This window comes from Herpailurus yagouaroundi, unplaced genomic scaffold, assembly GCF_014898765.1.
Source record: "Herpailurus yagouaroundi ecotype Mexico unplaced genomic scaffold, PumYag 28, whole genome shotgun sequence".
Classification (NCBI taxonomy): domain Eukaryota; kingdom Metazoa; phylum Chordata; class Mammalia; order Carnivora; family Felidae; genus Herpailurus; species Herpailurus yagouaroundi.
In genome coordinates this window covers 72,829,670-72,853,345 of record NW_024412376.1, presented here as the reverse complement: position 1 = coordinate 72,853,345, position 23,676 = coordinate 72,829,670, and the positions used below count along the sequence as shown (strand labels likewise).

At 38.2% G+C, this 23,676-nt stretch overlaps 1 protein-coding gene across 4 annotated transcripts in view; it reads left to right on the top strand.

Annotated features, from left to right (window-relative positions):
• The window catches only part of LOC121030809 (ankyrin-2-like), a 554,568-nt gene that overhangs the window by 339,402 nt on the left and 191,490 nt on the right, over nt 1-23,676 (top strand). The window contains exon 1 of one of the 4 annotated variants that reach the window (XM_040475629.1): nt 165-526. The exons of the other annotated variants lie outside the window; for them this stretch is intronic. Coding sequence (XP_040331563.1) covers nt 443-526 — 84 coding nt within the window. The 5' untranslated portion in view covers nt 165-442. Of the gene's footprint in view, nt 1-164; nt 527-23,676 lie in introns of those variants that run through there. 4 annotated transcript variants of the gene reach the window in all.

The window sequence follows — 23,676 nt, the reverse complement described above, 5'->3', positions numbered from 1 at the left end:
TATCTCCTCAGTTTCAGAGACATCAAGATTGTTATAGTTTTCTTATTATGCATTGTGTCTGTTCTGTGTTGAAGTACTTGTAGGAAGAAAATTAAGTGCAGGTTTTGTGTGTGGGTTGAGAGCTGATCGAATTGAAGGTGTGTCAAGAACCAACCAGCAGTGTCCCCACATCATCCGAGTCCCTGGTATTCTTTTTTCCAGGCTTTCTGCATTGTAACCGGTCCCGATGGTAATTGGTTGAATCAGATTTAACAATGCAGTCAGATAAACAGTTGTGGCAGCTGCTGCCATGGCAACGTCACCGTCCTTACCCTCCCAGCGCGCGCCCCTTCCCCACCCCTCCTCCTCCTCCTGCTTTCCTCCAGTAAGTGCATACTCGCTAGTGGTCTGTGCAGGCAGCAGGGTTTAATGGCAGAGCTATTTTCTTTCCAAACTGTTCAAAATGATGAACGAAGATGCAGCTCAGAAAAGCGACAGCGGAGAGAAGTTCAATGGCAGTAGTCAGAGAAGAAAAAGACCCAAAAAGGTAAATTGGCAGAATTAAGAATGTCTGTATCTCGATATGTGTGTGTATGTGTTAGTGTGTAATCTCAGTGAGATTATGGAACCCGTAGAGCCTTACGAGTGACTGTAGACTGTAGCAGTGCCAAACATTGCTTTTTAAAGAGGCAGGTGCACACTGCTGCTTTCTGAGAATAGGAAAGGAACCCGGGTTCATAATGGATTCATTGACTAGAGCACGGTGAAGTGAGCAGAGATAAGGTGTGTTCTGTATGTGGATTGTTGAGGATTGTGGCCACCGATGGATGCTTCTGGTGTGAACTGGGTATAGAGAGAGTCATTTTATTTTTAGAATGGGTGAGTTTAAAAGGAAATTTTAAGCAAGGTGGATTGTGAAGCAAAACGAAGATTGTGGCCAGATGTTTGCTCGGGGATGATCTTGAGACAGCTAGACAGCAAACGCCTTTTGGTTCCGTGCTAAGTGTATTCTTCCTGAGGAGAAAAGACTGTTGTGACAGGAGAAATATGATCCCCAGCATGGTATTTCTTTGGTTTGCTTAGCTTCTCTACAGTTTTCTCAGACATTATAGTGTGATGCCTCTTTCATTGATTAAGATAAACAGCTAAAGATATTATGGGTCGGGGGTGTTGGGCACACAAAGCCGTGTGTAGGTTTTTTTAGCCTGGCATACATTCCCACACCCTTGATTTTCATGGAAACGATACCAGTGAGAAACAGTGGGAAAAGATGCAAACTATTCAGCCCCACCCAATGCTAGCACTTCTTTCTTTATGGCCTGACTCCTTCTGGTAAACTGTTGCAGCCTCACAGAGCCATGTGAGCCCCACCTCTGACAGAGATGTCTCTTAAATAAATTCTCCTAAAATCCGTTTATTTCTTGAGGCAGTAAGACGGGCAGAATGTAACATGATTCTAATGTAAATGCATTCCAACGTTAGACGGTTTGCATTTTGAATGAGCAGGTTGAAAAAATTACCATGAACAAATGAATGTTTTTCATTTTGACAATTTTGAAATTGCATTGCACTTCAAAATTATAGGTCTCTGGTACTAAATGTCTCATAATCTAAAGAATTAGAAATGATTTGAAAGCAAACCTCTGATATTTAAAAGATCATTGTATTAGCAAATAGGGGTTAGTAAATTTGTATGGTGCCGCGTAATTTGATAAAGATAAGCATGCCCACATATGAGTTAAAAAAAAAATAATAGTGTAAAGATAGTGATGCAGTCTGATAAAGGCAAAGGATAATTCAGGGTAGGCAGGAACATTGGTAGAAAATCCTTTTGTACCTAAGGATTCTGGATCCTCCAGCCCTTGATGGCATTTTTGCAGAGTGTTAGCTAATTAATTGGTTAACCTTTAAAAAGAGAAAAAACAAATAGAAAAGAAAAAACAAATAGAAAAGAAAAAGAGAGCAAGTGATAGGGAAAAAGAAAGAAGGAATTTTTGTTTGAATTCACAGTATCATTTCAAATTCGTCTTAATTTCTCTCTGAAGTCCCTGTGCTGCATTGGAAACATTATACTCAGAACTACTAAAGGGGTGGAGAATCTGTATCACGAAGATTTCATAAGCTCCGAGGGTTGATACTAAATTCACATGGCCAAAGCCATCTTAAAGTATTTGAGGGGGCAGAGAAGATGAAATCATCATATGTGAGAACTATAATATTTTTTTCAGCTCTATTTTCTCAAATATGTTTATTTAGGAATAAAGTCTTTTCAAACTTGTATTCAAAATGATAGCAATTGATTGTAAGCTTTGCATATGTGTGTGTATTTTTACATACATTCAGAAGCATATATCAAATGAGCTATGAAAACACAGTGAATATTGAGGGTTAGGAGTAATTGCACCTAATAGGAAAACATCCACACACATGCATGCACAAGTAACCAACCTTTAGTTTGTCAAATCAGACATAAATGGGTTTGAATCTTAGCTCTATCTCTGAATATAGTGTGTTTGCAGCATATGGTTTAATTTCTCTGACTTAGGTTCTCATCTACAAGGTGAATGATTCTATACACCTATTGGTATTTTGTGAGGATTAGAAATAATGGGCATCAAATTCTTTGGGCAGTATTTAATATATAGTTCATGGCAATGACTTTTAGGTGTTGTTACAATTGCCTTGAATGGAAATTACTTATTAGAATAAGCCCTATAGAAGCAAAGTCTGTTTATATTCTTAAGAGAGGCAGAATATAATATTGGTACTTCGCAAAGGCTAGTATTCATTTCTCAAAAGGCCAGAAGTTATATACTATAATTGAAAACTTGTGATCTCATACAAATTATTGAGATCCACATAGATGTACCTCAGGTCTTTAGATTACTGCTTCACGTCTTTTTTCATAGCAGGCGACTTAAATTTTCATATTTAGAAACTAGACCATTAAATGTGCTTTGATGAGGAAATAATAATCAAGAGATAAGCATCCCTAATTAGGATAAAATCTGAGCAAAGCAAGAACTGGAGCAAAGTCAGTGTCATATCACTTCAATTCAATTGTCTGTTTTTTTTACTAGAGGTTCACATTGAATGCATGGTAGGATTCTGTGTGAGCATCCAGGACTGTGGACCACCAAGCTCACTGTGGCCCAGGTGCTGATCCAATAGGATGAATCATATTCCTTGAAAACATGCCTCCTCCTCTAGTAAATATTTAACAGATGAGCCATAATACACTTGTTTATTCCACATCTCATAAAAGTGGTTCTTCTCAGGGACAGAATGAAAGGGTCTTTTGCCACAAAACCCACAATGTGGAAAAATAAGCAAAGGAATTTATTTTATATTAGAGTTTTAGTGAGTACCTTGAAAATAGAAATGATCCTACCTTTAGTAAAGAAAAAAAATTCTATTCTGTTTTTAATAATTGAGCATCTCATTGCCCTCCATGCAAAGACCACTAAGAACACACCTGTGATTGGGGGCGCCTGGGTGGCTCAGTCGGTTGAGCGCCCGACTTCAGTTTAGGTCATGATCTCATGGTTCGTGGGTTTGAGCCCTGTGTCTGGCTCTGTGCTGACAGCTCAGAGCCTGTAGCCTGCTTCGGATTCTGTGTCTTCCTCTCTCTCTCTGCCCCTCCCCTGGTGGAGAGAGAGATCTCAAAAATAAGTAAACATTAAAAAAAAATTAGGGGCGCCTGGGTGGCTCAGTCGGTTAAGCGTCCGACTTCAGCTCAGGTCATGATCTCACAGTTCGTGAGTTTGAGCCTGGTGTTGGGCTCTGTGCTGACAGCTCGGAGCCTGGAGCCTGCTTCAGATTCTGTGTCTCCTCTCTCTGCCCCTCCCCAACCTGTGCCCTGTCTCTGCCTCTCAAAAATAAGTAAATGTAAAGAAAAAAAATTTTTTTAATTAAAAAAATAAAAATAGAAAAGAACACACCTGTGATTGAATGTGTCGGGGTTACAACTCATTGCAGTGAGGGAGGATGTACATTGTGAGGAGCTGAGTTAGCAAGGACTCCTAGGATTTGGGCTTTGGATGACTGATTTGGGGGAGGGTCCAAGAAAGTGGGAGCTCATTCTGGATTGAGTGCTGTCAGGAAGCAGGGACAGTTCTATGATTGTTTATCCCAAGAAATCTTAGCTCTAAGAATGCAGACTAAAGCTATAGTTGGGAAAGAAAGAAAGAAAGAAAGAAGGAAAGAAAGAAAGCAAGCAAGCAAGCAAGCGGAGGGAAGGAAGGAAGGAAGGAAGGAAGGAAGGAAGGAAGGAAGGAAGGAAGGAAGGAAGGAAAAGGAAGAAAGCAAGCAGGAAAGCAAGAAAGCAAGCAAGCAAGCAAGCAAGCAAGAAAGAAAGAAAGAAAAAAAAAAACTCCCAGCAATCTCTCATTTAGTAAGAAAGGGGCCTATCTGGTATTTTGTGGCTTGGACACAATGTTTGTGTTTTGTCTGTATTCAAACATGATAAGGGACTGGTGCTGTTTTTGCCCTGCTCCATCTTAGTCCCAGAGTGGCCTGGTCTGATGATGATGCTCTGGGAAATTGTTTATGTTCAGCAAAACACAAAGGCCAAGTTGATAGTACCCGGTTCACTCCTGGGTGCCAGTGACTGCTTTTCTCTTTCTCAAGCTTGAACACAGAGATTCTTTTGGAGAGACAGAGATTTATTATTGGATGCTCTTTAGTGTTCAAGGAAAATAAATCAGATATTGTTGCTAAAGTACTCATAGAAATCTTTCTCATGTAATACTTCAGCAAATAGTTTACTTAAGGCCCAGTTATTTCACGCAAACAAATATTACCCGAGGTACAGATCTGGGGTTGATATTCTAGTGGTTGTTCAGTGGAAAAGAGGAAATGGGAAATACTCTAATTCCCAGCGGGAATCTTGGACTAAAAGGAAGTACAGAGACCCATACTGTATCACTGTAGGGGAGTGTTTAGCCTATTCTAATCCCAGACAACTCGATAAATATTTTATTCCAGACAATATTTTGGCAGATTAGATTAAAATAATTCAAGACCATGTTAGTGTGCAGCACCTCACATTTCCCAATTTTGTGTCAGTGACAAGGCTGTAGGAGCCTCTGATAATTTACATAAATGAAAATGGAAATGCCCAAGCATCAATCACACATGACAGAGCCATCTGAAACCATGAGGCTTTGTGAGTTCTTCTAAAACAAGTAAACAACCAAATGATTTAATAACTATTCACTCATTTGGTGGAATACCTATATAAAGATTAAAATATAAATCCTACTGTTTTCAATCGAGTAGTAGGATAAAATGGCTTTGCGGCATATTTTATATTCATTTACAATGTTTTGTTCTGGACCATTATTTTAAAATATTCATGAGCGTTGCAAAATTTTTTGGTTATATATATTTTTATTGCTGTTTACTTGCCACTGCCTAAATAGGGAGATGGAAGTGATACCAGATGTGTGATTGAAATGTTGCACCATTGAAATGTGAATGAGAGACACAGAAAAAAAGGTTAATTTTCCAGCAGCCACAGAACGTATGGCTTTTCTAGTACCATCAGGTAGCAGAGCCAATGTTTGGGTGTTCAAATCTTCTTGCAGGCAAATTAGTTTTGAATTTAGTTGGTGCCTTACCTAGTTCAGTCAAGTCTAGAAAGGCTTTCATGTATAATTCATTCTGAATAATATCCCCATTTCTTCAATCTTCCAAATAAGTTATGATTTACCTTTTTTTTTTTAACATGAATTTATAACCCGAAATAGCACGTGTTGCCTGCAGCCAGCAATTCCCCGTCACTGAAGGTGTTTAGGATAACCATCTGTCAGAGGTGATGGAAATTTTTTTATTGGAAACAAGAATCCCTTACAACGTGGTATTCTGTGGTTTTCTATGTCTCTCCAGCTTTCTACGTACCTTCATGATAGGATTCTTTCACTGATAATTTCGTATATAAATAGTAGCTACATATTAAACCTAAAATACCCTTTTTAGAGTAAAGTCCTGTCTGCTGATCATGACTATCAGAATTCCCTGGGTTGCCTGATAAATGAAGAGAATTCTTAGGACCCACTTCAGACTTGCTCAATCACTTTTGGGGACTTTTTTTACCGGCTTCTAACTCTTTTTTATGTACACTAGAGTTTAGAAACATTGCCTTAGAATGTGGTCAGCAGACAGGAAGTGGAGTTATTTTAGAAAGAAGAGTCTCTAATTTCAGTTAGATGTGTTAGATTGTTACTTGGCTCTTACAGTTACATCTATTTCTTTTAAGTCTAGATGGCAATAACAATGACACAAGAGAATAGACAGCATTTCTCCCCTATTTTACTCTTATTCAATGTCTAGGACCTAGAATTACTTCACATACACCATCTCTTTTAATCTCCAAAATAACTCTCGTGAGTATTATTACGCCAGTTTTGTAGATGAGGAACTGGAGACTCAGGCTTTATGTGGGGATGTCGCTGGAGAAATGATAGACATTTTTCCTACTATTCACCAAATGACGTATTTTGAACCATTTCTCCCCCAGAAACCAGGTGCTAACCCATATCTCTGTGTCTCCTGCAAAGCTTCTAGAGTATCTATGGCTTCATCTTCTGCTACAAGATGTCCTCCAGATTTTTCCCCCAGTTTTGCTTCCTGTCTTGCTTCCTATCTTCTACCAGTTGGTGACTTTCTCCAAAATGCTGACTCTAATCTGGGAATAATATATGTAAAGGTGATTTATTTCCTGGATGTTTGTAATATTCTTCCATTCAGGCCTCCCCTTTCCTCTCCTTTTGCTCCTATTACATTTTGTGATATGTTGGGGTAGCTGTTTCTTTCAGTCTATACAGACATGTACTGGACTTTGAAAAATCCACAAAAATGAATGGGATAACATAAGTAAACAGATATCTTTCTGTGGTTTAGGTGTATCAAATTAAGCTAGCATAAAAAGTTGATCCTACTTTCACAACTTTATTCTAATTGCCTGAGAAACTTTGTTAGTATGATATTCTCAGCAATTGTTGTATGAAAGATTCGTTTTCACATACAGTAAAGTCTTGGTTTGCAAGCATAATTCGTCCCAGAAACATGTTTGTAATCAAAAGCACTTGCATATCAAAGCAAATTTCAAGAACCATTGAAATGGTTGTGATCATGTGACATTCAGCATTACATACTACTCCTATTGCAAGACATTGCTCATTTATCAAGTCAAAATTTAGTAGAAATGTTTGCTCATCTTGTGAAACACTCACAGAACAGGTTACTCACAGCCCAAGGTTTACTGTACTCTTTTCTAAAGTGTTTGTGGGGTTTTTTTCCTTCTCAATAAAGTTTCTAAAGAGACAAGTGAATGCATATTGAAATAGAATTAAGATTTTTAAATCTGTATTTGTTACTATCTCTCCCTGATTTAGAGCATACTAAATTATAAATATGCCTACAGCTTTGTTTCTTTCCTGCTTGTAATGTGTTCAAATTCCTGTTGGTAGCAGAAACAAAACCACTGTCTATTTTTATCTCAGTGGGCACTGGCAGGATTCATCACAACAAATAAACTTACCATCTCCATTTCCTTTCACTTGAAAAGATCAAGTTGGAATTGCTACCAAATGAGACCATCTTTTGATAGAAAAAAAATTAACTGTTTTATAACTTGAGACCAAATAAATATGATAGGATATTCTTTTTCTTTGAAACTCATTAATACCTGCCAACCAGTTTTAGAGGGTCAATTTTTAAAAGCCAGAGAGAGAGAGTGAAATATGTTTTCATGAATGATACACCTAATCTAGAGGGTGAGCTTATAGTTAGTTATCAAACCTGGTTTTTATTCATGTCTTTCTGTTAACTCACAATTATCATCTTCTACCCACTAATTTGTGTTTGTACTCATTAAGAAAAAGACCTTGATTTCTAACATTTGCCTAATGAGCTTTAGTTTCCAAGAATCCACTTGTTTAACTCAGTTTAACTTAAGTGTTTCCTCCTAACACACAGGAAACCTCCCTAACTCAACAATTTTGTATTGGTTTGCTAGGTGCATATAGCACTGAATTAACTGTTATGGCATTTCAGGGATGAAAGTCAATGGTTGATACCTTCATGGAGTTTATAATATGATGAAGTAGACATTTCTATCAAAAAAAGGTAATGAGCAACTCAGAAATATTATAAGTATTATTTAACAAGGATTGTAAGTATTATGTTGTGCAGTGCCCAAAATAAATTCTCTAGGATCCTGGAGAAGAGCAAGAGATCAGTGTGATTTTGTTAAATTATTAAGCTCCACAAGGCGATCAGCAAATAGCCCTGGGCCTTGATTTATGGCTAATACTGGAGTATGAAGGATGGGGATAGATGGGCAATCTAGATGGGACGACCTCAGCCATGTAATCACAAGTCACATTAACGATTAGGAAACTGTTGAGAAATTTGTTGTGGTTTATCATCATACATTTTTTGGGTGAATTCTCCTTGACATGTCCTTATGCTCTGAACCTTGGTCAGTTCTAGGCTCACATTTTAGAATTCATCTTGTTTGGGAGACTTATCCTGTGCCCTTCTTAAAGCACATATTTCTTTAATCACTGATCTTATCTCATATATATTCTTGTTTATAAATTATTCCTTTTGTCAATAGTAAATTCCAATAAATAAGCCTCCAAATTAATAAGGCATTTCAATCTACTACTATATTATCCAAATAATCAACCTCTGCCTTTAGAGAAACTGCTATGGTTACCCTAGGACTGTAGTTGTCTAGAAACTTACATAGGAACTCCCAAGACTTTACACTTACATGTTAGCTAAAAATGGTTTTTCTCATTTGGTTATCATTATATCCGTTATATGTTGGCCCATTTTATGTATTGGCATACTTTTGAGTTTGTTCTGAGTGACTAAATCCTGTTGAATTTTCAGATCCTTGAACATGAAATTCATGACTTTCCCCTCCCTTCCACTTCCTGGTCTGTCCACAGGTTTCTGTGTATGGTCTTTGTTCATCTTCACTGGCAGGCAGAGTGACTTAGGGTCAATTATTTTACCTCTGGCTGCCTTGAACTTTTTATCCATAAGAACAATTGTAGCCACTGGTACTTCAGAGAACACTCACGGTTTAAAAAAAAAAAGTAAGGGGGCATATTAGAAGTAAAACTATGGAAACAGAAATACGTGTCAGGATCTGTGTTGATTTGGGAAGTTTGAAGAATTTAAAAATGGAAGGTGGACCATTCTAGAATGTTTTACCAAGTACTAGTAAGTGATATCTTTTTATAAGTATTTTAATGTAATAATGTAATAATTTATCATACTGCTGATCTTTAACAACATTTTTAAGAATAAATATTTCTCTGTGAAAGTTGAGCCAGTCTAGGTGAGGGTGTTCTAACTGGACAAAAAAATACTAAAAACTTTAAAAAATTGAAACACCATGAAAATTATGGATGGGAAATTTGGTATTTTCTGCGTCATGATTTTAGTTCCCTTTTCACATAATATTTATCCCTAAAGATTCCTTTTCTCAGATGTTCTAAATGTTTGCCCTGAATTCAGGGGGTGTGACGGCAGATTGACTTTCTCTCTTATTTTATAGTATTGTCTCGTAATCATTGCACGGCGGTGAGGGATGGAAGTGGGGAGTGGCAATAGAGATAAACACCAGTATTTTAGAGTGAAAACCAGGAAGCGAAAAACTAGAACAAGTACAGACATTTTGCGTTCGGTAGTTTAGAGACGCCATTAGAACTAGTAGATCTATTCATCCTATTGGGTTGTTAAAATTGGCATGAATATCTGCTTTAATTTGTTCACATTCAGTCAGACCTGTATCAGATCAAACTGGCATATGATTGTTTAGTATTTTCCATATAGTTGTCACAGTAAGTCATTTCGGTATCCTCTTGAATCAGCCAAATTCAAAAGAGTAGGTTTACTTAAGAGTTTGATAGGTGTACGTTGTTGGTATGAACTGTAGTAAATATATTTGTAATTGTCTCTGCAACTTAGACTTAGTATGATCTATCACATAATATCATTTGTGTAGAAAAGTTGTTCAAAAGCTCATATCTAAATGGCCAGTGAAGATACTAAGTACCCTATAGGAATCAATTCTGTTCTGCCTCAACATGAAGAGAAGATTAGCATAATGCTGTATTCTTATAGGTCATTCTTCTGTCCTGGTACTTTGATGTGGCTGTATGCCACACATCTGTGCATTGCTGGGTCACACAGCGTGTAATGGGGATGTGTGTCTGTGACAGAGTTAAGGCAAATTTGTCACACTCAGGGTTGTGATAATTCTTCTAAATCTCATGAAATAAAGCTGGTATGTTTTTTTCAATATGGTTGTCGGCTTCCCACCTTGTGTAGAAAGTCAAGGTTCCTGCTCTATCCTAATGACAATGTTTTATCCTGTGTAGTACAAGGATAAAAGGTGAGGAGAAGGATTAAGGAAATACCATGTAGCAGCTCCTCTTCCATTCATTTCAGAAGCTGTGCGTAAGTCTGTGGATTCAGAAGTATGAAAAACATTCACATCTGAGGTTTACCTGCAGAGTGGTTTTGTTTGTGTTTCATGTGACGATTTGAGAACATAAATCTGATATTAGAGTAGAATTCACCTGTAGAGTTTACCCCCCACTATACCAAAGGGATATGGTTCTCCCAGTACAACGTACAGAACAAGTGACAGGGGCAAAGTAAAGTACACCTGTAAAATTCTTTTCTGAGAAATTTGTATTTGTACTTTGAGAATTCAGAAATTGGCAACACTGTCCTCGCAGTTGACGGTTTACAGTAGTGACTGTGAAGAGACTTAATGTGAATTATCCATTTGTTTTCATGATTTTAGACTCTTTTGAAAACCACATTTGAGTAGCATTAATAAAATGTTAATAAGTAACACATTATTCTGAGACTCCGAATAAGTCCGTGTAGTGAGGTTTCAGGATAAGTGGTGACGAGGTTTTGGTTTGAATTGCGCAGCTGGTTAGGACATAGTGCTAATCTAGCCACTGCTATTCCACGCAAGGCAATTATCTTCATTTAGTCTCAAAGGCATAAGCTTCATTCTTAAGCTCACAGAGTAGCTGATCAAAGGGAGACAGTACAGGAGAATACTGCTAGATGTGTACAAACCCAAATCCATTACCCCACAAAAATAAACTTAAAAATCGACATTCTATAGGCACATATTTATGTGTCAAGATTATCCCCTAATTACTTATCTCTTCAATATGAAAAGGAATCCCAGTCCCTTTTTAGGAGGTCCACGTGAGGGGTAACAATAGTAATAGAATGAAAGTAAAAATGGAGGTCTTCTATGGCTTCATGATGAAGTTAACTGAATTCAAATTTGTTTGAATAAGTTATGTTTTTTCTAATAAGCTGAACAGTTTAATTATGGAAATATTTTTCATTAGGAAAAATAGCTTACCTCATTAAAACATCTTATAATAATAATAATAGGAACAACATTTTTGAATAATAAGCAAAAAATAATACATATTGAGAGTTTATCATTGTATTATGCACTACCCATTGTGCTAAGAGTTCTACATAGATTATCTAATTTTATCTGCACAATAATTCAATGAATTGGCACTATCCCCATATTAAAGAGGAAGAGGTTGATGTCTAGAGGGATTGAAAAACTTCCATAATTGAATTCACATAGCTGCTAAATGATGGACCCAAGATGTTACCCCAAGTCAAAATCACCCTCTTGCCTGTCTCCAAACCCCTGTGCTATGCTGATAGAGCAACATTTTAAACAATTAAAATAGGATCAAAAATTTAAAAAATAGAGGTTTCTTTACGTTCAAAACCCATTGGCCCCAATACACCTCGCTGATTAGTCAATGAATCTAAAAAGCTATTTTGATTGTTTTTTTTTCAAATATATTTCAAAACTGAAGTATAAATCCAAATAGGAAAATGTTTTTTTTTATTTGGCCATTGATTAAAATTATCAGATGCGCTCATAATATTCAAGTCAGATGTGAGTTCTTGGTCTTAGCACTAGAACACTGAAGAATTAAGCATTATATGTTGATATTTCCATCTGCACTTCAACTATTTTTGTCAAATGGCTGACACTCTTAACATAGCCTCTTCAATATAAGGGGGAGTTCATGTTGTTTGTCCTAATTCAAAAGGTCAGTAATCTATCATGTGCTTCATAATCTCATTACACAGCAGGGACTTCTTTCCAGTTGTTAAAGAATCAGTAGGAGTGATTGGGCCATTACATGGGGCAATCAGACATTTGTATACGGGCCCATGTAGGAACATGCACTCTAAACTATTTTTTGAGTGGGTAGGAGGTCTGTTCCATCAGGAAACTCTTCCAGATGACCTGACCCCAAGTGGCTTCCATGCCTGATTTGTGCAGGTAGTTCTTTGGCAATAGCAACAGGTTGGATGTGGTTTGGGAATTTACTCTTATTTTGACAAAATGCCTTGATCAGATAAAAAACGGTTGTTGCAACAATTTTCTGAATCACTTGCTGGCCAGAGTCCAATGGAAGAGTGAAGTTTGGCTCCTTATTGCTTCTTTCTGATAACAATTTTAAGGGATGATTATTTTTAAAACTTTACAATTTATCACATATGAAGAAAATGATTTATGAATGGAAATAATTCATCCTTTGCAGAGCAATTAAAATTTTCTTTTTTCAAAAAGGAAATTGGGAGATACTTCTTCTAGATTGCCTATACAACAAAGTCAAGAGTTTAGGAAAAATTATATACACACATAGATACACACTTGGATTATTCTTGATTTCAGATATGATACTATTGGAAATGGCTTAGAAACTTTGGACTTTTTAAAACAATAGTCTTAATCATGCTCTAATTCATAGTTTCCTGGTGTTTGAAGTGTTTGCATTATTACCATCACCATAGAAAGCTTTTATAATGATAACTAACCCTCTAAAAACCTAATGCCATGTCATATGCAGATTTTAGATCCTTGTATAAAGCTGGATTATTAATTTGGAAGTCATAAATTGAATTTCCAAATATTCAAACAGGCTTCCCTCCCCCTAAGGTGAGTTTGGCTCTCTTTTTCTGTGTGTGTATGTCAGGACCTATGATGGTAGTCTCATGTTCCAACCCAAGAATCAAGGGGCATGTGAACACTATCAGAGGATGGCCTAATCTATAATTTAAATACCATGTACATTTCCACTTCATACTTTAAAATAAAAGTAATATTTTGGGAACTTTTACTACTTAGAATGATTTCTCAAATTTATTTAACGTCATCAGTGAACAATGAGTTTGGGTCATAGTATATTCTTTATATCTGTTGCTATACAGTTCTTTGTATACTTCTATATGAATACATATCAACCTTTTGCAGTGTCTTTTTTTTAACATCCATAAGAGCCTTATTTTAAATAGAGATTGTTCAATACTATATGAATTGCAGAAGTAAACAGTGTGAATAACTTGATAAATTGAGAATATGTGGTCTAACATGGGACTTTTAGAATATATTTGACACGAATGAGTACATCACAGGGGTGATTGATACTTAGGCAGGTACAGCTGACTACATCTTTCAACATACTGAATTTTCTGGAATATGAGAAGGATTCTTGGCAGCTTTTCAATGGCAACTGTCTAGTACACATTTATTTACTATTTGTCCAGTAATTTCAAGGTTGTATAGCTCAGATATTTATGGGTATGATTAATATTTTGCCCCTTCTTTCTACAGTACTAATTTGATTATTTTCCCTAGGTCTATCATGATGACAAGTAATTATGTCTTTTGACCCTAAGATGACCTCAAGGAAATGAGGTGCTTATACCAATTTAGCTAACAGGTGACAAGTGTCTGTGTTATAGCTGACCAAAATTCAAATTCTATAGTGTAATATCTTCTTAGAGTTGAAAATTCTGAGATAGAATATGAAATTGAATATAAATGTATCTATACATAATCACTTATACATAATCACTCATATATGTGTGTATGTGTGCATAACAAATATTATCTTTGGATATTTCCAAATAATGGCAAAAATGCCACAAAATTTGCCGTGTTTCCTAAATGAATTGTATTGGGTTATCATTTAGTAAAAGTTTTCAAATTATCCCTGCAGCCAGTATTGCACATAACATTTGGTAACAGTCGTTAGTAAAATAAATTCTGGGAGAGGTAAATTTCAATACTGCTTTCTCAAAAAATATATCGTAGTTCTTGAATTTGCTTTTTTCTATGTAGTGTCTAGTGAAAGTGTATTTCTTTGATGATGCGGATATATCCTTTCTCAGTGTAAAATGCATTGCTTTTTATTACAATCAGAAAACATTGTTTTTGTGTGGCTACTTTCTCAGTTGGCAGAGGATGAGAGATCAAATAGACTGATAAGTAGAATCCACATCTATGATATTAATTGCAGATTATTTTTATTGGCTGGCGGTTATAGGTAGGTATTTTTATATTATAATTAAAAATTCTTGCAAATTAACAGCATATGTGGAAGTCAAAGAGTTGAATTATGAAAAATGGTATTTTTTCTCACATAAAAATATTTCTACTTCTTAAAATGTACGAAACTTGACTGTGCAAATGTAAAAGTAAGGCTGAAAAACACATTTCAGGGCTGTTTTGAGTAGACATTGTGTTAATTCTTGCTAATTTTCACCTAACTACATTGAATTTGTTTAGATTGCAATGGGAAACATACTTTTCTGTTTCTTTATTTCACTTGACGCCTCAAATGGCAACTTACTTATGGGAGGCTCACCTCCCAAGTTATTTTAACATAATGTTTTATTTTCGAATTGACCTATAACATTAAACTGAAATTTAATTTTTTTTCATAAACACACACACACACAAACTGTTTTTTCAGTAGATATATACAAATGTCTTTCTTCCCACTGAAAGTTGTGTTTGGAATTTACAGTAACATGGTCCAATTGAAACTGTATAGCTTTTACGTGTAAAAGATCTATATTATATTGTTTTGTTTTAGCTTATTTTTATTTTGAATACTTTGTTTTAAGTTTATTTATTTTGAGAGACAGAGCACGAGCAAGGGATGGGCAGAGAGAGAGGGAAAGAGAGAGAATCCAGTGCAGAGCTCAATGTGGGGCTCCAACTCACAAACTGTGGGATCATGACCTGAGCTGAAATGAGGTGTTGGACACTTATTTTAAAGAAATTTTGGGGTGCCTGGGTGGTTCAGTCAGTTAAGCGTCCGACTTCGGCTGAGGTCATGATCTCAGGGTTCTGAGTTTGAACCCCGTGTCAGGCTCTGTGCTAACAGCTCAGAGGCTGGAGCCTGCTTTAGATTCTGTGTCTTCCTCTCTCTGCCCCTCCCCCACTCACGCCCTGTCTCTCTCTCTCAAAACTGAATAAACATTAAAAAAAAATTAAAGAAATTTTGCCTTGTTAATTCTTTAGAACATGAAGTGCTTTAGAATTTGGTTATGACACAAATGCCTTTTGCTGGGAGTCTAGCAGGAGAAAAAGTCCTTTTTACCTACCTCATTATCTCTCAGTGCAGACTAAGCTCCCATAAGAACACTCTGTGTGGTTTATCACGATGGTGGGATTTTGTGTCTGATTCAGTAATGTTTCCCATATGCAGGTAGTCAATTGTTCTGGGAATTTATACATAACAGCAGGTGGTACGCGGCAGGATTCAGCTAGGATTAAGGAGGAGGGCTCTACATTCCTCTGTGGTGCATTGGCCACCTTTTGTTTTTCCCATGACTGAAACCCCTTACCTCCCCACCTGCCAGACCAGTTTACCCATCTCGCTCTCGGAGCTCAGTCTGTGGTGATGTGCCTTGCCACAGAATACTTCCTAGTCCTTGCTGCCTTTCCCGCCACCCCGTTTTGAGAAAATCCAGACTATTTATGAAAATTGTGGCCTTGTGTGGTTCTTTGGAAAGTTAACTTTCTAGGGCACCTGGGTGGCTCAGACGGTGAAGTGTCTGACTTGAGCTTGGGTCATGATCTCACGGTGTGTGAGTTCGAGCCCCACATCTACTCTCTGCTGTCAGCGTGGAGGCCGCCTTGGATCCTCTGTCTACCTCTTTCTCTGCCCCTCCCTCACTTCCACACTCACTCTCTCTCTCTCAAGAAGAAAATATAAAATAAACATTGAAAAAAAGAAAAGTTAACTTCTGTGATTTAAGCCATGCATTAAAAATTAGCTTCCTTGGACATCTGTAGATCCTCCAACAAGTAAAAAATGTTAAAATTGAAATTTAAACAAACACAGTACCTCTCAAATTCTACAGACACATATCGTATCACTCATCCTGTATGTCTAATAAAAGCAATGATTATTTTGTTATTGCAGTCAATATAAATATATGAGTGTACTCTCTCTCATGCATGTGAGAGCGTGTATACATACAGGTGACTTTGATATTTGATTAACACTAGTTTTCTTTGAAAGCGATACAGGCAGGCTGGATCTGAGGACCCAGAGAGGGGGTCCCACAGGACCAGCCAAAAGGGTCCCTCGCTTCACATAGGATAGAAATCAAACACAAGGTGGAGAAGGTAAAAACAGAGTTTATTGAATAGCATGAGTGACAGAGAATAGCAGAGTATTTAGGAGCCTGGGAAAGGAAAAGAGAACGAGTCCTGTGGTTGTTTGGGGTTAGGGATTTATGTCGGAAAGGGATCGAGAGTATGTGTTCCTTTGGGGATCTAGGGTAGGGTTCTATCAAAAGCGAGTGTCAGGTGAACAATAGATGTTATTCCAAAATTATCCAAGGTAGGGTATTGATACCAGCATCAGCAGAGACTTGCTTGAGGCTAATGTCCTAGAACATATTCAGGATCTTCTTAGATGTTATAAGGTGTTTTGGGTCTAGGACCAAACTCAGAGAATGATTAACTTTCTTGCTTCCCCCCTTGAAGTGGGAACATAGCTTCTATGGCTTATTCAGGGGCAGATTACAGAACATGGGTAAACGGCCTAGCAGAAAAACAGAAGAGACAGGGACTTTCTAAAATGGAGTCCCTTCAGCTTCCCTACCTCAAGAGTGTAAGCTTATAGAGCTGAAATTAGCTTAAAATTTCCAAATTCAAATGTCTTATGTTACATGAGGAAACTGAGACCCAGAGAAGTCAAGCACATTGGCCAAAATTGTGTGAGCAGTTACATGGGCCTAGACTTCACATCTCCTGACTCCTAGTGATCTTCTTATTGCTTAGAGGTCATCTTAAAGAGCAATAAAGCCTAGCAGTGAGAAAGAATTTAAGTGTTGACGTTGAGAGGTACAGCCTCAGAAATGTCCCTAATGTCTGCTGTGTGAAGGACACGTGGGCCAGCTTGACAATGAGGACAAGTTATGTTTCAAACACCAAGTGAGGTACCAACTTTTTATCTGCGAAGATATTACGCAAAAGCCAATTTCCTGGTATTTACTATCAAATGCTTCATGAGAATGTGTTATACTAGGGCTACGAAACCAGAGCTGTCTTTCACTGTGACTTATGAAAGGAGAGCTGCTTTGCTGTATCATTGCTCTGGTGTCTGCCTGGATTCAGGTATATATTTTACGATACTTTAAGGCCTTTTTGAATTAGAACTTTAAAACAAACTAAAAAGATGGTTGAAATCAAAACATTGCGAGGGAACCGTATACAGATTTGTCGAACCATTAACACACATTAGTCTTAGAAAGGTGCTTTCTAAGTGTATACTTTGTCTGTGTATACCATCCTTTTCAGTCCCTTGCTCCCTTGATTTATGTTATCCTGTCCCTCTCCCTGCATCACGCGCGCGCACACACACACACACACACACACACACACACACACATATTCAGGCTTCATGAGGTTTTTGTAAATCAACTGCAGTGACTACTGAACTCACTCTGTAGGTACTGAAAGTTCAGTTACTGTAGTACTCTTATCAGGAATGGTTTTTGGTTCCTGGTGGGGGTGCCCTTTACTCCTCCACGTATTAACTAATTCTTCACTCAGCACACATTTATCGAATGCCTCTTAATGTCTGGACACTGCTGTGCAAAATACAAAATATCAAATACAAAAATGAGGGAGACATATTCCTTGGCCTCAATTAAAGAGAATTCCTCAAGGAATAGGTCCCCTTCATTAAATAGATACATTTTTAAAATTTGTTTTACTTGAGGAACCTCTACACCCTACGTGGGGCTCAAACTCACAACCCTAGGATGAAGAGTCACATGCTCTTCTGACTAAGCCATCCAGGAGCCCCTAAATAGATAATTATTATATTAGAGGTTAACTGCTATGATGGGAATATACAGAGCCTACTATAGAAGCATAAAATAGGGGCACCTGGGTGGCTCAGTTGGTTAAGCATCTGACTTCAGCTCAGGTCATGATCTCACAGTCTGTGAGTTCAAGCCCCGCGTTGGGCTCTGTGCTCACAGCTCAGAGCCTGGAGCCTGCTTCAGATTCTATGTCTCCCTCTCTCTGTCACTCCCCTCTATCAAAAATAAACATTAACAAAATTTAGGGGCGCCTGGGTGGCGCAGTCGGTTAAGCGTCCGACTTCAGCCAGGTCACGATCTCACGGTCCGTGGGTTCGAGCCCCGCGACGGGCTCTGGGCTGATGGCTCGGAGCCTGGAGCCTGTTTCCGATTCTGTGTCTCCCTCTCTCTCTGCCCCTCCCCCGTTCATGCTCTGTCTCTCTCTGTCCCAAAAATAAATAAACGTTGAAAAAAAAAATAAACATTAACAAAATTTAGAAGCACAGAATATATACACATATATATGTTTTATATACAATATAAAAACACAGAAGTGGCCCCTGTGAGGAAGGGAAGAAGGTTAGGCAAGAACTCCTATAAGTTGGTAGTGACTGAGCCGCCATCAGCTATGATGATTGCATTGAGCTTTAAAGGATATGTAGGATTGACCAGGCACTGGGGTGACAGAAGATTTTCTGACATACGGTAAACGTGGGCCATGTCACGGGGAAATGAGAACAGGGTTTCCTCCCAGGAAGGGAGGGCATAATGGGGTACAGCATGGAGTCTGCACCTGGACCACATGTTCTGACATGTCAAGGTGTGTAACTTTGGGCAAGCAGCTTACTTCTCTCTGCCTGTTTCTTCATCTATAAGAACTGAGGTAATTACGGGACCTGCCTAATAGGGTTTCCGTGAAAATTATGTGAATTAATGTATATAAAGTGCTTAGCGCAGGACTTGGCAATAGTGAACACTCTGTAAGCTTTCTGTCTAACTTATAAAGGGAAAAGTAAGTAGGTCTTATGATAAATGAGACTGAAAATGTAGGCAGGAGTAAAAATGTTGTACCTCATGCTCATAAGCTTGGGCTGTATGCTGGGTAGCTAATGAGGAGACTTTGAAAGACTTTAAGCAGTAAAGTGCCATGGCCAGATTTTTTTCCCATTACGGTGGAGACGGCAGAGAATGGGAAAGTCTGGGGGCAGATTTTATTTAGGGAGCTGTAATGCCTGGGGAGATGTGGTATGGGCATCAACTAAAGCGTCATATAGTAGGTGTGGCAAGGAAGGGATAGATAAAGGCAAATTAGCCTGAACCAGACATTGAGTGGATACAGGGGTGAGGTGGAGGTGGCAAACAGCAGGTAAAAAAATGACTTCTACATGTCCAACTCTGGTGACATGGTAGCAGGGGGTACTAGGAACTGACATAGACAGTAGTAAGGGAGGAATAGGTTCAGAGGGCAAGATTTCACGTGGAACCTCATCCCCGAGGTTTCTGTGGGATAGGCAGGATGGAAAAGTCTAGCAAGCATTTGAAATGTGACACTTGGACAAAAGGGTCAAGATAGATATAATTTTAGGAACCATCAGCCAGGTGAGGTTGAAATCGTAAGACGTAACGAAATCACTCGTTGGTGGAGGACAGAGTTTTGGACAGAGTTAGCTACAGGGAAAGTTAAGAGAGAGGTTTTCAGGAGAGACAATAAAAGGAGATAGCAGAGCTCCCAGGAAAGCTGGGAAAGAGAATGTGTTCATGTTTTTGCCTCCAAGAATGATTTCCCCATTTGAATGCCAGGCTTAGATTCTAACAGGTGTTCTTCTGAGGCTGCAGTTTGCAAATCGAAGCCCCAAGCAAGTCTAAGTCCGCCTAATTTGTCAACACTCCATGTAGGCTGCCTGGCCACAGTGAAAATAAGTTAACCGGTCACATCTTTCTCTCTGGGTGGGTGGACCACTCTTGCTCTCCGTCTATACTGGTCACGCCGTCACCGTGTCTCTGGGGCCACTCGGTGATGCCAGTTGCTTTTCCAAGCGTGAGGTTCTGAGTCTATCTAGTTCCTGGGGCAAATGCAAATTAAAGAGATCATTTGGGCAACTATTCCCAAAGAGAATCAAAACAAGTCCTCTCCATCGAATTCTTATTTCTTTCTCTTCTGTTTTCCCCTCAGTGTTGGAAAGATGTAAACTTTATAGCCACATCTTTGGAACAAAAACAAATCTGCTAATAGTTGCCTGTGAGTAGCAGATAAAGGTCTGTAAGGGTTTTTCTGCCCTATGCATGAATTTCACCTGCACAATGAAAAGATTGTAAAAATACACAACAATTGAGACAGTTAGTTATGTCTATACTGGATGGGTTGCATATAAGTGAGACTGGATGGGTTGCATATAAGTGAGGCTGAAAATTATCATGAGAAAATTTACATTGTTATTTTTAAACAGTTTGCATGCTGGAGGTCTTCGGCAATCCTTTAAATTTATTTTACCCTTATTTATCTCTACCATTTAATTGTTCTGAATGTCACGTAAATAGGCTTCTCATAAAAACTGGAAAATTTCAACTTTATGATGTAAGATGAAAAACAAATAAAAGTATATAACACTATTTTAGTAATGGATTTAAAAATTCCCTTGTGTAACAGGATCCTATGTGTATTTTCCAGATTTTAGATAGAGAGTTTGCCATCCCATAAGGATAAAGAGAATGATCCGAAATGAATCATACGATTGTATATTTGGATATTTGTATTACAGTAAGAGCAATGACATGGCTAGGAGTCAAAAAATTGTAAACGATTTGATAAGAAACAAACAATGAACAACCACTTTAGGTTTAAGGGAACCTAAGGTCTAAAGTCAAGTAAGGGATTTCAGACTCAACAGATTAAGAAAATGAAATCAAATGAAGATCGAAGTCCTGAAAGTAACAAGTAATGTAAGCAGATCACAGAAGAGAGTGTACAACAAGGAGTGAGAAACGGCCTCCGGGGCTTGTAATCGGCGAGGAGAGAATGAGCAAGGTCAGGGAGAAATGAAGAAAAGAACATTTATGCCCTAATTAGCCAGCAATTTGTTATAAAACAGCTTTGCCACCTGGAGAGTAGAATTAAAAAATTTATTGGCACAAACCATCAAATGAGCCAAATGAGAACAGGCCGTCTTCCAGGTCCGCAGCCCAGGCTGCAGCGGACAACTGGTAATAGCAACACAACTCGCGAGGTCTGAGTGAGAAGAAAGCGTGCTTTACTAAAGTAAGACAGAAGACAGTCAAGGATCAGCATAAACTCATGAGACTTCCACATTGCAGTCAGTCCTTTAAAAGTTAAATAATGAGGGACCCCTGGGTGGCTCAGTCAGTTGGGCATCCAACTTCGGCTCAGGTCCGTGGGTTCGAGCCCTGTGACAGGCTCTGTGCTGACAGCTCAGAGCCTGGAGCCTGTTTCGGATTCTGTCTCCCTCTCTCTCTGTCCCTCCCCCACTCACGCTCTGTTTCTCTCTCCTTCAAAAGTAAATAAACATTAAAAAAAAACCTTTCTTTTTAAGTTAAATAATGAATTTGGCCTTTGGCACAACTATATGATATCTTAAACTGAGTGTTTTGCTGCCACATGAAACTATAGAGGACAAGGAAAGAGCTGCTCATCTCTTTTTTACATCATCATTTATGCTAAACTTTTCCATTGAAGGGTCATGTTTCTCTTTAACCTTGGGGCCATATGTGACTCATTGTTCTTTCTTATGCTGAATATCCAATATATTTCTCTAACTCGTCACTTTTACGTTTAGCACAGTGTCTATTCATTCCTCCTTCTCTAGCCCCCCACAAAAACTGCACGACTCTGTTCTACCTGTAGGGCCCCTGCCAAAGTGGTCTCTTCTGCTTGACTCCTCCCTTTCATCTTGTTTTTTAGGCATGGGGGCTTTCCAGGCTTCCATCATGTTGTGAATTAATACTATCTCCCTCTGTGTTTGACAGTTGACCAGAACGACCTAAACCATCTCCTCCTAAGCCCAGTTGGATGTCCCAGTCTACACTGTCACTCCGCTCATGTGTTGAGAGTCAGTCCACATTTCAGTCTTTACACCACTTGTCTCTTTTGTCCCTGATCCTGAGCGGACACTGCAGAGAACTGGCACACAAGTTCTTTCCACGCCTTTATACTCAGAGAGACTACATCTTTATCCTCCAAATTGAAATGTAGCTTCCTTTACTCACTTCCCTTCTCTTGGGATGCTTTCTCTTATTCTAGACAAAGTTGATCAGCTCTATGCCTAGAATTTGGACATTATCACTTTGTCATTTAAAAAATCTTGGCATTGTTAAAGTCATGAAACCGTGAGTCCTAACTACAAGGGTAGTGGTGATTCTCCAAGCACATGATTACATGGCATCTTTTACTTGGAGATTCATCAGTATCAATGACATTGTTCCATATTTAAATTTTTCCTTCTCATTCTGACTGAACTTAGTGACTCTGAGTTTGAATCTCAACCAAAATGTACTTATTTTAATTTCCTGGTTTGGCACATCCAAGCAATAAATTTCACTGGAAGACAAAGGGTCCATTTGCCTTATGAGTCTATCTGTACAATTTAGGAACCAACCAGTCAAACACTATTTTTTGTCCTTAGGTGGCAATCATTCCTGCTCAGTCAGACTATACTACATTTCCTTCCATGGAGATCCTGCAGCCCCATTCCCTTGTGTAATTTTCCTGATTTTATTCACTGCTGCCATTGAATGCATTGAGTCTTTTAAAAACCCTTAAACACTAATTAAATGAATTTATGGCATATGTCATTAACATCCCATTCTGCTTTGATCTTTTCTGTCTAAGACAATAAGCCCTTGGGGCATTTGAAATGCTTAGGTTTAGTTGCTTAGTAAATCCTTAGTACCCATCATAACTCAGATTTTGATGACAGTAATGGTGATGGATAAAGGAGGCCATCACACCCCAGAGAAGTTATGGGCCAAGAATGTCTAGTTGGATTTATTTAGAAGAAGTAACGGACAGGATAAAGCACTAAGAATAAGCTTGGGTTCATTTTAAATTGAGATGACAACCATCCCATAGTCCTAAAATAATGACTGCTTCTCTTATATACTGTACATGTCTAAATTGCCTCACATTTATTTAAAAACAAAGCCGTAAATGAAATAGCAGCTGACAGAAGTTTAGGCCTTATGTCTTTTCAGTCAGATTAGGGACAAGGACTGGCAGATAGCATGGTTTCAAAGTCAGTCAGCTGACAGAATAGTAAGCTAGATAATAAATCCCAATTACAGTTCACTGTGATAAAGGCTATGATGCATATTTTTAAGAGTCGTACAGAGAGGGGTGGTGCCCCTGGCTGGCTCAGTTGGTAGAGCATGTGACTCTTGATCTTGGGGTTGTGAGTTCAAGTCCCGTGTTGGGGATAGAGTTTACTTTAGAAGAAGAAGAAGAAGAAGAAGAAGAAGAAGAAGAAGAAGAAGAAG